Below are 17,301 nucleotides of genomic sequence, written 5' to 3' on the forward strand. Positions count from 1 at the left end.
ATTTGCTCCCATAGAAACTCCAGGAAGCTCAGCACGAAGATCTATTAATGTAAGATTTAGAATTAATCCTTATTTCCTTCCCTACATATATAAGAACCATGGCAAAATGGATGTTACAACAAGATCTGTGACCTTATTGTGAACATAGTAGGACCCTGACCACATGCTAGACCTTGAAAGGGGGGCATACAGGATACTTCCATAGGGATCAGAGAACTACAGGAGGGATATTAAAGGAACCAGGAAAGTTATGGCCAGTGAGAAATACAATGATGGCATCTTATGCAAGTCTGAAAATAAATGATAACATTAGTTAGCAACACTCTCACGGAAGCAAGAAAAAAATTAATACAGTCTACAGTCTTATTTCCATAAGGCAAATACAAATACGGGAAAACACACAAAGAGTGTAGTGGGGCGAACCCCTGCGCGTTTAATTCATGTCAATGATGTAACGTGTCTGACAAAACGTTACATCATTGACGTGAATTAAACACGCAGGGGTTCGCCCCGCTACACTCGTCTTTGTGTGTTTGGTAATTTTCCTGTATCCTTATATGAATGACCCATATTTACTTTCACTGGTATACCAATTTCCCATAATCTTTAGCTAACTGCTAGATAAAGTGAAAGTGAGCATTAAAATTTATGTTGTTCCTAGCAAAAAAAAAAATACAAAAGGGGGACATGAAATAATTAAACACAAAGTAATTTAAAGCCAACAAGGGCTGCTTGTAGGAATTTTAAATCTACGGTGCACTATATCATTATAAGATGTGAAAACAACAATCCTTGCTATTTTCCTTTTTTAACTGTGAAATTCTATATCCTTGCAAAATGGGTTTCCAGATTGCAGACTCACTTGGACACATCCCGCGTGCATATTACATAAATGTATGCATTGGAAAAGCAAAGCCTGACACAGCCCCGAGGGTATGAAATCCATTAGGTCTTGTCAGGTCACTGGCTTCTGCAGGTTCTGCCTCTCTCCACCAATGCTATTTCCAAGGCTTTGTACCGAACATAGAGACTAACTTCATTACCGCAAGGCTGTTTTATTACCATAAAAGAAAAAAAGCGTGGGATGTTGCTTTGCACAATGCGTCAGATGTGACTGCACCGTAGATTTAAGGCAAGGGTGGTCACACCATATAATTCACTGCAGAATTAGAGGCTAAATTGTCAGGATATTTGGGCAATGAGGTGTAGCAACCAAAACCATGTTCTATAGATAGACAGACAGATTGCCTAGAGAGATTATATATAGATGATAGACAGATAGATATGCAGACAGGTGTAGTATTGATAGGTAGATAAACAGTAGCTGTAGACAGGCTGGTATGCTGGTACAGCATGTACATAGAGAAATAGATAGATAGAAATGCATGGGTGCAGAATAAACAGAGAGGTGGATAAATACTAGATAGCCATAGCCAGACAGGAGATAGGAAGGGATAGATATAGATAGATAGATAGATAGATAGATAGATAGATAGATAGATAGATAGATAGATAGATGATAGATAGATGATAGATAGATAGATAGATAGATAGATAGATAGATAGATAGATAGATAGATAGATAGATAGATAGATAGATAGATAGATAGCAGCAAACCTATATCTATAAAAACTCCTGATTACTTGCTAGAGCAAAGAGGGTACAAGTTCCCCTTTCAGGTAGCATCCGCTGCTTCCTTTTGTCTGTGATTGAGCCCTGCAGTCCCACAAAGGCCTTTGCCCCATACGTTCCCAGAAATCCAGTCACCGAAGGGTTTGTAAGTGAGGTGTAAATCACACCTCAGTGAGCAGTGAGGAATATTCCTGACAAGTCTGTAGCTCTGGGAAGGCCTCCTTTTAATCTCACTGGTCACTAGCATTTATCAGACAGCTGTATCTGCTTCTATAAATAATGTCACACTCCTGGAGACATTCAGTGCCTTATTTATAGTAATCATGTGACTCCATACAGACAGAGTTACATGTATTTTGGTTTAGATCTTTAACACTAGCTTCATAGTCTTATAGGCTAAATAGTTCCACCCTTTAACAATGGGTATATCATATAACTACACTCAGACAGTATTACACTAGACTAGGTAACTATCCTATGCTTAGGATTAGTAGTCCCGAACTGTGGGATACTTGGCTGGTAGGGCCCAGCCTGAAGGCCATTTATGGAAAGATTTGGGGTCTATGTCTATTTGCTATTTTAGATACATTCCATTCTGGAAGTCATTCACAGCAAGATCTGGGGTGAACCCTCCTCTGCTATCCTATACATTCGTTGGGACAATAATTGCATGATGCAGAAATGTTTTATATGATTGTAACTTGGTAGTAAGGTAAAGGGGGCCCTGACCAAATACTTGGCCTCAAAGGGACCATGATGATAAATAATCATCAAATAGGACAGAAAGCCCCCAAAATGAAAGTCAAAATTTTTCATGGAAACACAATTTTTTGTGAATTTACATTTATTGTTAATACACCAATGTTTTTTTTGTTTGTTATTTTCATTAGTTGGGAGTCTGATGAATTGCCTTCTATTACCAGTACAATATTTGGGGCTGTAGTCATGCTGGAACTGTATCATAACAAGCTTGGACACAGGATCCCTGGGACTGAACAGGTTAATCTGTGTTTCCTACTTCTTGTACCTAAGTGGCAGCTATATAAGCGCTATGCCAGGCTCTCATTGGTTGTAAGTGAGACATTTAATAGAAAAATTCGCCCCAAATATGTTGGGATTAATTCTCTTAAATGAATGAATAACCTTTCATTTAGATAGTTTGGGCTTTGCAAATTAGCAGCATTCATCATTTTGCCAGAGGAACCAGCCAACTTTATGTATTTGATTGTATTTCTAAAATACCTCTGGGATGGAAATGGTTGGGAGCATAACAGGTGCTTTTCCTTCACTTAACAGAGCTGTCTTTGGGGTACAAACAGAAAAGATAGAACAACCCCCTATGGAGCTACAGAGGGCAGCTGAACAGTTAAAGAATAAGAAGAATCTGTGTCCCACAGATAAATCATCTCTGGGATTTCCTTGGGTAGGGTGTATTAATAGAGAAAACAATAGGGTCATGTAAATAGTAAGGCAAGATGGTGCAAGGGGAAACAAGCATAAGATGTGCCTGCAGACCAGGTTTTCAAGAGCAAACATAGAAAATGCAGCTGTTGTCCAGAACTCTATGTTATGTTATTGTGCTCATACCAATCTGTACTTCTAAATACGCATAACAATACTAAACTGTGTACTGTGCTTAAAGCTTTATTTTAAAGTTTCAATTAGTCTAAAACTTTATGACTGTTGTGTGCACTCCACAGAGCTGTACACCTCTTAGATAACCCTATGCAACCCTGTCTACCCTTCTTCTCCAAGCTAAAATCATACACAGTCCCCTCTGCACCAGGATCCATGGAACTTGATGCACATTTGTAACCTCTTGGAACAATGAGACAAGGACGAAGACAGCTAGCAACCTGCAAGGTAAGGCATGTTTAATCTGGGTATAATTTCTCCTTTAAGATTCTGGAACAATGCTGCCAACCTTAAATTTCATTTTGGGTTCCAAAAAAGTAAGGCTATAAACGGAGGTCATAGTGTATTACACCAGGGGTCTTACTATAGAAGAAACAAACCATGTGAATGTTGGAGGTCCCGGAGGTATAGAGAGAGCAGTGGAGGCAATGGCTGATAAGCAGTTTAAATATGTGTTTGTAGAAAATGCTTTATTCCTAAAGATTACAACAAGGCCCCACTGATCTTTATTCTGCCACTATAAACTATATCTTAGGTATGTTTAGATGGCAATTGCCAGTTGGAGCAGCTATTGTTTGAATTCAATTTATGAATGGTCTCTAGCTCTGATTGGCAACTGCTTGCTTCAAGCCAACACCTACTTTATAGTTGTGCACAAGGATGGAAAGGCGGCACTTAAGGGAGTTGCTCCCGAAACGCGGCAGGTGATGTTTGTTTGTGACCCGTTTCAATAAACCACCTTCTTCTTTTTACCAGAGTGCCGCCTTTCCATCCTTTTGCACAATTGATTACAGTGGGAACGCTGATGGCTGAGCACCCGGTTCATCATAATGGAGCTACACAAATTTGAGTATACAGAGGGTGAGTCTAGAGCGGCCAAAAGCCATTTTTTCTACTTTATAGTTGGTTGGACACAGGCACACAAAAGCTATTACAACTGGTACCCTCTCCCAATGCCTCACCAGGAGTAGGAATGAGAGAATTATACGAGACAGCATTTCTGCCAATTCCCACGGCTGTATCTCTTATGTCACTTTTATAAAAATGGTATTGGCATTAATCTGTTAAAAAGCAGCTCAAAACTCCAGATGAATGGATCACTAGCCTTGACTTCTTAGTTCACTCTTTCCCTTTAACAGGCAACATCGAGAGTTTAGAAAGGAGTTTTGTGCCTGAACAGGCTATTCCCAATTTGGCCTGATGGGGCATCCAGACTAGCAAGGTCACTCTCTTAAAAAGCAATCACCTTGCCAGCCTGACACCTCCTTTGCCCGTACATTTAATTTTACTGCTGCAGCTGTGCTTCTGTCTTATTTGCAGGAGATTGTGCTTAATCAAACACGGCTGCCTGTGAGAGGAAGAATCCACTTGTCAATAGGACTCTGTATTGTATAACTGCAACTAGAGGAGAGTGGCTCTTTTCTGCCTCTTTGATTGGCATCAAGGTGGGTGAAGAGAAAGGGCACTGCTTGCTTTTTTGTGCATTGTGTGCAGATATAGAATTTGTCAAAATGTACTTGAATGTATGGATTTAACTGAGAGCAGTGTGCTTTAATGTTACTAATAGAGTTTTACTCTTATAGTGACTCACAGTCTAGAAAGAATTGGTAAAATGTACTGAAGGGCTGAGGAAGATCCAATCATTTTTCATTGCTCACAAAGAACCACAATTCCCAGCGTCCCAAAACATCCTTGCTGCAGCACATCAACCAGAGTTACACTTTTTAACAACTTTCAAGAACAATATAAGTCATCCGGATGATGTTGTGATGGCCGATTTTGTTAATGCCTTTAAGAGGGGCTTGGATGATTTCGTGGACAAGCATTATGTCCAAGGCTATTGTTATACTAAAATGAGTATATATAGTGTATGTGAGTGTATGGAGGAGTCAGTGTGTGTATATGGATGCTGGGTTTTGGAGGCGTTAAACTTAATATCCATCCATATATAAACCCTTTTTACCATATCCACCAGTCCCAAACTTATTTCCCAAAATATCTATCTACCCAACTAGATCTATAAAATCCCAAACTCCTACCCCATATCCATCATCCCCAAACTCATTCCCCAGCATATATATCAGTCACTAATGTCATTAGTCCCCAGACCCTTCCCAGGCATATCTACCAGTCCCCCAATCCCTTCACACAAAAAATATCTACCAGTCTTCAATCTCCTTCCCAATACTTTAATCCCAGCATTCATATCCATCAACATCTAAAATAGCCCAATCCCTTCACACAAAAAATATCTACCAGTCTTCAATCTCCTTCCCAATACTTTAATCCCAGCATTCATATCCATCAACATCTAAAATAGCTATCAGTCAAAAAACTCCCTCCCAAGAGTGTCTTTAAAACTGAGTCTCCATATAACTTCCCCAACATATCAAACTGTACCCAAACTGCTCCCCAGCATTCAAATGAATTATCCAGAACATCCATAATTCCCACCAATCCCTAAATTTGCCATGATATCCATGAGCCCCTAAACTTTCATTCTCCAGCATATCTATTAGTCCACAAATCCTCTATTTCCATATCCATAAGCTCTTACACCCCTTCTCCTGCATATATATCAGTCTCCTAAAGTCTTTCCCCAGCCAGCATACACATCACCAGTACCCAAATTCTCCACAAACCGTTAAATTCCTTTTCCAACATACCCACCTGCCTCCAACTAATTTGGGAGCAAATCTGCCAACCCTCAATATAATTCCCTTCATATCTATCAGCCCTCAATCCTGTTTGTTTGTGTCTGTACTAGAGAGGAGACAGTGAGAGATACGGAATACATACACGTTGTGATGGTTCTTGGTTTAGCAGCATGAAATCTTTAATTATATCTTTAACAGTAATTAGACTCTTAAACGCAAATTGCGTCATTTGGTTAACCCTGTCACTCTGATTCCAATACAGTTCCATGAAAATTAACATAAAATGAAAAAGCCAGCGCTTGATTTAAACCAAAGCTCGTGATTTTATTTCCCTTCCTTCCCCTTTATTGAATAAACTCCCCGAAACGGAAGCTTCCAAATAAGCACCCCTAAATATAGCCCGAAGGAGACTGCGCCTAATACAGCGAATCAAATAGCCGTGAATTAAAGAGCAGGATAAAAAGTCATTCAGGGGAGGATGCTAGTTTAACCCCTTCCCTCACATCATTGGAAATATTAACACTTAAATGTATCTTAAACTTTGCACGGGTGGAATCTGGTGGTCAGTTTAGAAACATAAAATAACATATATCCCACGGTATCCCCAGCAGCAATGCCAAATATGCCATACTAAACTATAAAAAAATAAATGTTAATGTCACAATAAGGTATTGTGCAGACAGTGCAGCGTTTCGCATCCTGGACAAACAACCCATTGTGCCTCATCACTGGGTCCAGAGAGCTTTCTGCGCGCGTTGTGAGAAGCTGCGATCGCTGCAATTAACAATCGCATCCCTGACATTCACTGAAATTTCCCCTCCATCAATCCTGCATTAAAAATCATGCTGGATAAATACGTAGATTTCAGGTTAATAGTGATTTAAGATATATATCCCACATATTAGCGGCCAATGTATATATATTTTATAGCTAAAAGGTTTATTTTCGATGCAATGAAGCGATGTGTATTTTATTTATTTTTTTAAAAAAACATCGTTGAATTTTAATGGGATCCAAGAAATCAATTATTTAAAAAGTCTTAAAATGTACGGGACCAATTAATATATTCCGGCTCAAGCAAGAAGATTTCTAATATATATATATATATATATATATATATATATATATATATATATATATATATATATATATATATATATATATATATATATATATATATATATATATATATGGATAGATGCTGTAGCTGGATGGCTTATAATTGCATCATACTTGATAAAATTATTTTAAAAGGGGATTAGCTGTTAAATGGAACTCTGGAACATTAGAGCGAGGTGCCAATGAAAGGCAGGTAAATATTTGTATTAAATCTCTGGTATTGATCGCTGCTTCTAAATAGAGTGAATGTCTGATGTTCAAGAAGAAAGGAAGAAGAAAAGATAGTGGAGGAAAAGGAACAAATCGATAGAGCTCTGCAGAATTACCTGATTCCCCTTCAAGGAAAGCAACTGAGCAATAAAAATATTTTGGATAAGAGTTTTAGGCATCAATTATTTAGGACTCATCTTAGAATACAATTAATAATAGGACATACTAAAATGAAAATGACCACAAAAATGCTGATTTTCTTCCCCCCTTTGAATATTATTTTAACACGTTTCAGTATTCAATAGGTTTAATCAATTCAGAATACATGAACTGATTTAATTCTATCCATCCAACAGACATAAGAAATTACAAAGCGCAAGGTGAATTCGTTTTTGTTTTTATTATTATTATATTTTTCTGGGATTTCGTAGGTTATATTGTCAGTCGGTGTTGGGTGAAACATACCCTAAACTAATAATTATACTTTTGAAAGAATTGAAAGGTGCAGTGTGATTTTTAGCAGCAGCTTTGTCCCATGTTTCTAAATCCAGCTTAGAACAAGCAGTATCATCTATTGTGTATGCAAGTTTTCTCTTAGAATTCTAGCTTCTCATTAGGATACAGTGCTAATAGTGATATATAGATATATATATATATATATATATATATATATATATATATATATATATATATATATATATACACAAATCCATAGTTCTACGTATTCACAATACTACACATTCCACAATACTACAGTTTTTAAAGGAAAACCGTTTCCATTGATGTCTCAACAAAACCATTTAAAATCTAATTCCAGAGCAGAAATGTTTGTTACTGTATTGCCTGAGGGTAACTTTGGATACTGTATAAATATTACACAGTGGTTACTTATAGGAAACTCATTGGAAACCTTGCCATATTGTGTCACTTATTAACTTTTAAAAGTAGCAACAACACATTGCTGATACCAAAAAAACCTGGATATACAGAATAAGAACTAACCAGGTTTCAGCGTTTTCTATGGGAGTGTGCCTGTGTGATTGTGAAAGTGCCTTGGATATGTTTTTGTAATTGTATTTGTCATTTAAAATGGATATACACACCACTCTCATGACAGATAACTGAAATTATATTTTAACTATTCATATTAGGGATTTCCCCCATGTAAATGTGTTTTTAAAAATGCAAAAAGGAAGTATCTGAAAATGTTATAGACCATATGTGGGTACAAATGCAGTGGGTTTTTTCTTACAAAAAAAAATAAACATACTAAAGGTTATGGCAATATAACAAATTTTACTGAAACATAAAATAATATATTCATTGACAATTTGAGACATTAAAAAAAATGTCAAAGTGCTCAGTAATTTCCAGGGAGTTTTTGCATGAGTGCACTCTGGAAACCGTTTGAAGCAAGTTGCATGCAAGTTTTGCCTTGGACGAGAAAATAATTCAAGATATAAAGTTCTTTGTATTTTTTTTTCCATCAACAGTAAATACAACACAAACAAGGAATGTTGGACGGTGTTACAAACACTATGTATCCCTCTGTTATTGGGTATATTACAGCTGAGAAAAAATGTGAACTAACCAATTTCTTTATAAAATCTAACAGACTACATAGTGTCTGAATACTATTTATATAATATAGACATTACTGAAATAGCAATTGCCTATAGCATTTATATCCCCGACCTAGTAGGTATAAACATGCTTCCCTTTCAGTCAGATAACTGTTGTATTTTTTTTTTATTTTAGTTTTTTTTTTTATTGTCATTTTATTTCTTTGTATATTTTTTGCAAACACAGCTTTTAGAATCGGTTTAATATTTATTCATAAATAGGCACAATATCATTAAAAATAGCTAAAACTGTGTATCTTATACATATACAAGCCGTTGCCTTCTGTCATGCCATCCACTGAACATAGAGTTATATTACAAGGTTTCTTTTACAACAGAAAACTGTCAGATCCCCTCCCCCAAACCCCCTCTCCCTCCTTCAGAAATAGGGGTGGTTTGATGGGCACCTTAATACTTTGCCATGAATTCTTTTCTTTGAGCTAGTAGTAATTCAGCAGTCGTTGATTTAGAAAAAAAACGATTGATGGCAGCCGTTAAGTAATAACCAAACAAAAAACAAAAGAGAAAAAACAAAAAAATAGAGTTGGCAAGAAGTGTCTTGTTCTTATTGGTGAATCCATGCCAGCCATTGCTGTGCCCCTTATCCTTCAGCAATTGGCAGAGGTGCCAGGTAGTCCGCTGGCATATTTTTTGGCACACAAGCTGAAGCTGTTACCATGTCCTACAGCCAGGTAATGTTCTTTTAGAGTTTACTCGAACCAGTCTTTAAAAAGGTAATGTGTCCAGAAACAATTTGTCAATGATGGCAGGTGGAGGTACCAAGTCTTCCAGCTTCAGGTAAAATATGCGTTGCAGTCCTTGGGTGCACAAAGTGCGAAGTTCAGGCAGTTTCCCTAAGAGTTTGGAAAGGTGATTGGGGCGGTTTAAACCCCCATTATTAAAAGTCACATGGTCTTTGAGGCAGTTTACAATTTTATTCTGGAGTTCTTCTACTCTTTTTGGTTCTTTCAATCCGTGTCGCTCTACAAAGAAGAAAAATATACATACTAAACATCGATGTCTCTTTATTGCATCACATAGTTAACGCGTCACGTATCGCGCAATGCGCACCTTAAAGGAACAGTAACATCTAAAAATGAAAGTGTTTTAAAGTAATGAAAATATCATGTTGTGTTGCCCTGCACTTGTAAAACGGATCTGTTTGCTTCAGAAACACTACTATAGTTCACATAAACAAGTTGCTGAGTAGCAATGGCGGGCATTGAAAAAAGGTTCAGGATAAATGATGGATAACAGATAACATTATGTTCTACAGAGCTTATCTGCTGTGTAATTTGAGCCTTTTCTACTTTGATTAGCTGCCCCCATGGCTACACAGCAGCTTATTTATATAAACAATAGTAGTGTTTCTAAAGCAAACACAGCAGTTTTACTAGAGCAGAGCAACACTGCATTATATTTTTATGACTTTAAAACAATTTCATTTGTTATTGTTAGTGGTCCTTTAAATGTATTCGTTTTGATTGTAGATACCGACCTGTAATCACGGCCAGGGCTGCTATACATGAGAAAGCTGATACATCTATGTTCATGCTCTGTAAGTTGGAAGAAAACTCTACAATGGAATCTATCCATTCCCCAAAACCACGAACACACTGCAGTCTGTTGAGGACAACCCCATTGCAGAAGACGAGTTTACCCTCTGCCGGGTTAGACCTGCAATTAATTAAGTGGGGGGAGGGAAGAAAAGAAGGAAAAACTAATTAGTGTGGGAAGAATAAATGGCCATTTAAATGCCTTCTAATTATTACAGAGACAATAAAATGCAAATCAATTGAACTTGAAAGAAGGGGAGCTGATATAACAATTAAGACCCTAATTTGGTAATTACCTGTATGCCAACCGCAAGACGAAAAGTTCCAGGAAAGCCGACTCAAAAAGCAGGTCTTGGTCCTGTTTGTGCAGCTCAGAGAATCCTGGGATCTTTTCTGCCCAACCTCTACTGATCTCCATGGAACCGGTCAGCAGATCATAAAACTGTTGGATGTGTTGTGTGTCGTCTCCATTTATCTGATACTCTGGGTTAGCCTGAAACTGAAGAGGGGGGGGGGTTCTTAATGAGGTTTTCCAAAATATATAACCCGTGAAATTGACTAACCTTGTTACACTAAGAGAGTTTTGTTTGGGAACAATTAAAACTGCCTGTGACCAGTAGGAAAATGAGGTGCCCACTGCAATTAATTCAATCATGGATGGAGCCATTAGGTCTGCGCTTGCTTTATAAATCTCTAATGCCACACATACATAAGTCGAATTTACAAATGCCTAGTGACTATAAAACAGAAAGGGATGGCTGGCACAGAGGCCTGGGGAGATATGTTCCACTGCGCACGCTCTGAATGGGTTAACGCAAATATAGTGATAAGTGCAAACTCACTTGTGCAAATAGTGAGAGGGAAAGAGAGAAGTTAGGAAGTAGGATTAGGTGTGAACTTCCAAGGGAAATAACTGTTACTGGGGGAAGCCATATTCCTAGTGCAGCATTCCCAGAGAATAATTGGATTTTAAGAGTTACACCAAGAGTTACTGGTGGTAATGGAAAGTTTGCGGGAAAACTGTGGTGTTTACACTAGTACAAACGGTCTCCTGTGTTTAACAAGACATGAAGTTGCCTAGTAAAATGAACAAATATATGATGGAATTCATAATGAAGTGTCACAGGAATAGCAAGGTGCACAGGGAATCTTAGTGCAATACCAGGGGATACTGACACTGTAATATTGGAATCTTTCACAAGAAAAATAAAAGGTTGCAAAGAGGGGGTTGGTCATTACTGCACCGCAAAGCAGATGCAATCGTTTTACAAGGTGCAAAATTCAGCTCAAAGACGACAGCAGTGGCGATAAGGATTGTTTTGACACCCTGTGTGTTACATATAGAAATAATGATTTAGGGACACATCAGTTTATATATGTGCAGCGTTATGGGGTGTCAGCTGGCAGCTCCGAGGTAGAGAAGCGCGTCACATCTTACGTTCTCCTTGGCAGAGAAACTCACACCTCAACATTGTGTTTTTAGCTGATCGTGACTTGCAGTTCTCAGGCAGGTAAGTGTGACCCCAACATTACACGCTAAGATGACCAAGACTTGCTCCTAGGAAGGACAGAGCGCTCCACGACAGTGGTCTAAGTTGACCAAGGTATGTAGGCGCACAACCCCACATATAGCTCTTAGCTGACCGAGACTAGTTCACAGACAGGGAAAAGTGCTACCATTGCTAACAGTGACCCTGTTAAGTCCATGGCCTCTAGTTTCCATTCCAGGCAGAGCAGAGCGCTTTCCAATTGCGCAAGGTGCTAACAGAAACTCCAAGCCGGGGCAAAGCGCTTCCATACTATGTACTGTGCAGCCAGAGACCTGCAGGTGAGCGTCACCAAACTGTACCCGAGACACAGTCAGATTTCCCATTTCTCAAGGGTCCAACTTACCCTGGAATAGTCCAGACTGCTCATTGCCGGATTGGAGTCAACGTGGGCTCTCACTAGTGCACTGATCAGACTCACAGGGGGGCTGGGGGGTGATGGCTCCTGGGGACTCTTGGGCTTAGATGGCAGGCGACCCCTCCGACCTTTTAAACTGTCTGTGCGGACCACTAAAATCAAGAAAAGAAACAGGGTGTTCAGGATTCACTTCCCACTCACATTCTTTCCTCTCATTGTTACTCTCTGTCATTACAAAGACAGCCTTGACTGCAGCCTGCGTGCCATGGACCCGGGAAATCGCTGGCACGGACATCTGTGTGTGTGTGGGGGGGGGGGGCTGCCAGTCTCTGTTCAGCAAAAAAGGTGGAAAAGGACACTGTGTCTGTCAATGGGCAAGCAAAAATAATAAAAAATGTATGCCTCAGAAATCCTATGGACACCGTTTGGATTAGTAACGCAGGCAGAACGATTCTTGGTGTAGGTGTGTCGTAATTTGTGTAGAGTAGCATTGGTATAAAAGCGAGTGGCATGTCATTTCATAGATCTATCTATCAATATATCTGCTAGCATCTGCTTCATTCTATCTATCTATCTATCTATCTATCTATCTATCTATCTATCTATCTATCTATCTATCTATCTATCTATCTATCTATCTATCTATCATCGCTATCTATCTAATCTCTCTCTCTCTCTCATCTATCCATCCATCCATCCATCTATCTATCTATCTATCTATCTATCTATCTATCTATCTATCTATCTATCTATCTATCTATCTATCTATCTATCTATCTATCTATCTGCTAGCATCTGCTTTTATCTATCTATCTATCTATCTATCTATCTATCTATCTATCTATCTATCTATCTATCTATCTATCTATTTATCTATCCATTCTCTCTGTGATCATAACCACTGCCTCAGTGGCTGCATATATCCATCTAATCATCTAGCAAAGCATTACATATCTGTCATCTGCAATCTATTATCTAACAATCTGACAATCACAAACATAGTAATATTTACAGAGATGCCCAATGTACATGTCCTAAAGGCAACCTGGTGGAATTTGTAGCTCCATCCCGACATCTATGCCAACTTGAGGGTCACTAATGACAGATCCTGTACACAACAAATACACATATATACATGCACCCATAACGAAATAGCCCGACATTTACCTTCTTTGACCATACCGACAACCATACACTTCTGGAACCGGCAGTACTGACATCTATTCCTACGCCTTTTGTCCACCGGACAGTTCTTATTCGCTAAACAAACATATTTGGCATTTTTCTGCACTGTGCGCTGCAAGGGAAAGGAAAAAGGAATTAACTCGTGTGTTACATTCTTTTTACACCCAGTACCACAGAACTGAGAATAAAATTAAAAAAAAAAAAACTCTGGAATTTATCTCCCTTTCTCTCTTTTATAGATGGCATTTAACAGAGGCAAATTGATAGCATTAGCATTTCAGCAGTCCTGGCAGCTCCTGTCTGGCTTTTATATGCCAAGAGGAGAAAGGAGAAAGCGCTCAGTAAATACAAATCCGTGGGCATTCATATTATTTACAGCCCTTGGAGAATTCTCTATTTCCAATGATAAGATTATTCAATCAGGATGGTGAAATAAAGAGATCACTTAATTTCACCATAGGGAATTCTGTTCCACTTGGTTAGCACAGACACGGTTCTCTGTCCTAACCAATTTATCTGAAGGGGAAGGCTGGTTACAGTACATACAAATATATTGCAAGGAAAAAGAAAGGCCCCACCGAGCGACCACTTTGGCCAGTTAAAAGTGGGAAAGTGATGGGAACACGATGTGCATGTCAAGGTTCCCTGCGCTGTTTCTTGGTTATGCAGAACTTATTTAACAAACAAGACTGAATAAACAATTCCACGTGGACCTTAGCAACTATCTCAGTTGGTTCATGGACAAGCCCAACAACACATCACTAAAATCGATGGGTTCAGTCATTCGTATACTAACCTTGAAAAACCCCTTGCATCCTTCACATGTACGGACTCCATAGTGTTGGCAAGCAGCGTTGTCCCCACAAACGGCACAGAGACCCTCGTTTGATGGAGACCCTCTAGAAGGCGGTGAAGGTACCTGGCTATCTATTAGCTGCGATGCATGCCCAAGCTGTAGCCCAGGGAAGCCCATAGATGCATGTTTTCTGATGGGATTGGGGACTGCAAATGTTTGTCCTTCTACTACATGGTGGGCTCCTGAGGTCTCGGGGTTCATAGACACATGGTGACCATCAAACCGCATCTGACAACTAGACACAGGCGTTCCAGGTGGAGATTGTTTGAAAGAGAACAAGGAAAGCCTGGAGATAGGACCTCCTCTGGTGGTCACATAGTTTTGATTGAAACTGTGCAGAGAGCCATGGTTGTCCCACATTGGACTGTGCTGGACAGGGAAACCAGGAGTATTGGAAGTGTGGGGTGATGAGGGTTTGTAGTAGACCGAACCTGAATGGGATATCATCTCCTCGGTTTGGGGTGGCAGGTGACTGTGTGGTTGGTAGCCGTGCATCTGTATATCTTCCACTTTTACAGAAGACTGCTGGCCGGAGATAGGCATTTGATACAAGCAAGGAGGCTTGACGTCGTAACTTGTGCTGTAGTTGTCCATAAAGGTACTAAAGCTGGGGAGAGAAGTGGTGGCAGTGATTTCAGTGTTGGTGAGGTCCATGCTAAACTTGACAAACTCTGGAGTTAAGAAATCGGAGCTGTATTCTCCTGAAGAGTGGTAAGTGTAGCTCTGGGAAGCTGGGCTGGCTCCTTGAGGCGATGACCCATACTGAGCCTGAACACAGGGCATGGCTGTAAATGAAACAATTTAATAGATACCCATACTGTTCAACTGGAAACTTCCCATCACCATTGTAACCCTCCTGATTCAATATCCTTCTGCCTATCCCATAGAGAACACCCAAGTCTTTGACCTAAGCTCGGGAAGGTCTTTAATCGCCCTTGGGATACTTGTACTGTGTTGAATAACTGATCAAAATCCCAAATTAAAGATCCATCATGTAACCATTCATTCTAGACCCTTACGCTTAATCATTTCCCATTTACACTAACCCAATTTAATTGCTGGCCACAAATAAAGGGACAAACCTTCAGCCGGGCTGTGGGGGTTTTCGATGTAGGTAAAGGAGGACAGTGTTGTATTTCTTGTTGGAACAAACTTTCCAAGATTAGAAACGTTCGATTTAGAAGAACCCAGCTTGTCAGCACGTGTATCTGAAATAAAAATCGAGTCTCTCGGTTTATAGCTGCAACAATGGCCATTGTGACATCGCCAACCACAAACAGACATTTAATTCTGGCATCACAGGGCCTTTTAAAATGAGTATTTCAGCTGGGTAAACCACAACTTGGAATCTGCAGCGAGGGCGTGAAGGAGATTCTGTACAGGACAATAACTAATACTAACTTTTTTGTGCCATTGTTTTCATTTTGTAAATCGCAGGAAGGCATGCTATTGAATCACAGCACTTGCTTTTAGGTGTGTGCAGATTTTTTTTTAGCTCTGGTCAGCAGATCAATGGCAGCATATCATGGCAAGCCTTCAGAGTTTGACAGGCTAAGAATAAACGTCAGGTGTGTCTTGAGAAGGCCTCATATAAATCAGATTAATTCGATTTATTGCCATGACTCAGATAAGAGCTGGATAGTAGATAAAGCAAAATGTTTTACTTCAGTAACCTATAATAACTCAGCTGGGGTTCACCTGTTTTAAGGTATTCACATCATACTAAGACTGTTATTAATAACTCATACAATACATAAGGCAAAGCACAGATGCGGGGGAACTAAAGTACACAGGTGTATAATAATAATAGCACTCAATAATATCATTCACATGGTTCTTATTGCTATGCATTATAAAGCATAAAGTCTGGCGACAGCATTCCTTATAGTATGTAGTAATATCACCCAATTCTTCATTAAATACTCTTCACTTAGACCATGTCCCCTGACCAGGTGAGCGGAAATGCCTTTTACAAAAGCAAATCTCCCAGGTAACACAGAAGCTTTTCAATACACCTGTTCAAGAGGGATGCATTTCCAAGCCCCAAACATATAATAACTGTCTCAGACTTGTCTGAAATATGAAGTAAGGTAAATATCCAAACTTTCTTCTCTTTCTCAAGTCCTTCTCAAGGCCCTTCCCATCAGTTATTACATTAGAGACGATGCTGTAGAATTACATGAGTTGCAGTATATGTGTGTTGATGTATATGTGTATGTGTGTGTGTATATATATGTATATATATATATATATGTATATATATATATATATATATATTATATATATATATATATATATATATATATATATATATATATATATATATATATATATATATGTGTTTAAGTTGTTGGTATAAGTATATATATTAAGAATATATATATATTATTATGTGTATGTGCCCATAGCATAGCTGAGCCCTGCCATTAAAATAAAGTGTGCCGGTAGGACAGATCCCAGAGAGAAGAGTAAGAGAAGCGGAGCTGAAGGCAGGCTGGAGGCACTTACTTGCAGTGCTGTGGGAGCGGCGCCTCTATGCATGCAGGCGGGTACTCATCCCCCGAGTAGAGCGCTGGATGTCTCTATGTACAGGAGCGCAGCGTTACAGTCCAATGTGCCTTTGTTTATGTGGGCTCAGTATTCCAGCGCTATCCTACACTTACAAGCCTCAAGCGTCACCCAACGTCAGCAGCCTACCAGCCAATCAGCGCCGACTGGGTTCTGTGCTGTTGGCTTTGGTAAATTTCCGTCGTGACGTCACGCAGCGAGCTGCCTTTAAGGTGGGAGCGAGTCCGCTGATCGCTTTCTATAGATGCTCCCTACAGCGGGTAACCCCCGAGGAAACTGCGGTTGTTTAATGTGTAAGTGGGTGGGTGACTCGAGACCTGTTCAGTGGCTGCATGGCATCTTGTATTTATACTGT

General features: G+C 39.3%; 1 protein-coding gene across 1 annotated transcript; it reads right to left on the reverse strand.

The window, feature by feature from the left end:
- Positions 1 to 8,705: 8,705 nt before the first annotated feature.
- On the reverse strand, positions 8,706 to 17,024 carry nr4a2.S (nuclear receptor subfamily 4 group A member 2 S homeolog). The gene is made up of 8 exons (XM_018238787.2): positions 16,887 to 17,024; positions 15,461 to 15,586; positions 14,319 to 15,163; positions 13,505 to 13,634; positions 12,326 to 12,489; positions 10,729 to 10,931; positions 10,375 to 10,553; positions 8,706 to 9,859 (listed from the first exon to the last, which is right to left on the reverse strand). Exons 3-8 carry the CDS (start codon positions 15,159 to 15,161, stop codon positions 9,603 to 9,605), a joined length of 1,776 nt encoding a protein of 591 aa, XP_018094276.1. The 5' UTR covers positions 15,162 to 15,163; positions 15,461 to 15,586; positions 16,887 to 17,024; the 3' UTR covers positions 8,706 to 9,602.
- Between the last annotated feature and the right edge of the window lie 277 nt (positions 17,025 to 17,301).

The sequence above is a fragment of the Xenopus laevis genome, chromosome 9_10S (assembly GCF_017654675.1).
Source record: "Xenopus laevis strain J_2021 chromosome 9_10S, Xenopus_laevis_v10.1, whole genome shotgun sequence".
Taxonomy (NCBI): Eukaryota; Metazoa; Chordata; class Amphibia; order Anura; family Pipidae; genus Xenopus; species Xenopus laevis.

Bases quoted from the DNA above. Each gene is read 5' to 3' on its own strand.
- nr4a2.S (XM_018238787.2), bottom strand. From the start codon at position 15,161: ATGCCCTGTGTTCAGGCTCAGTATGGGTCATCGCCTCAAGGAGCCAGC. The intron at 13,635-14,318 runs GTTAGTATACGA...TTTCCCTTGCAG, and splicing joins GATGCAAGGGGTTTTTCAAG to CGCACAGTGCAGAAAAATGC. The intron at 9,860-10,374 runs GTCGGTATCTAC...TCTTCTTTGTAG, and splicing joins AGCCCTGGCCGTGATTACAG to AGCGACACGGATTGAAAGAA.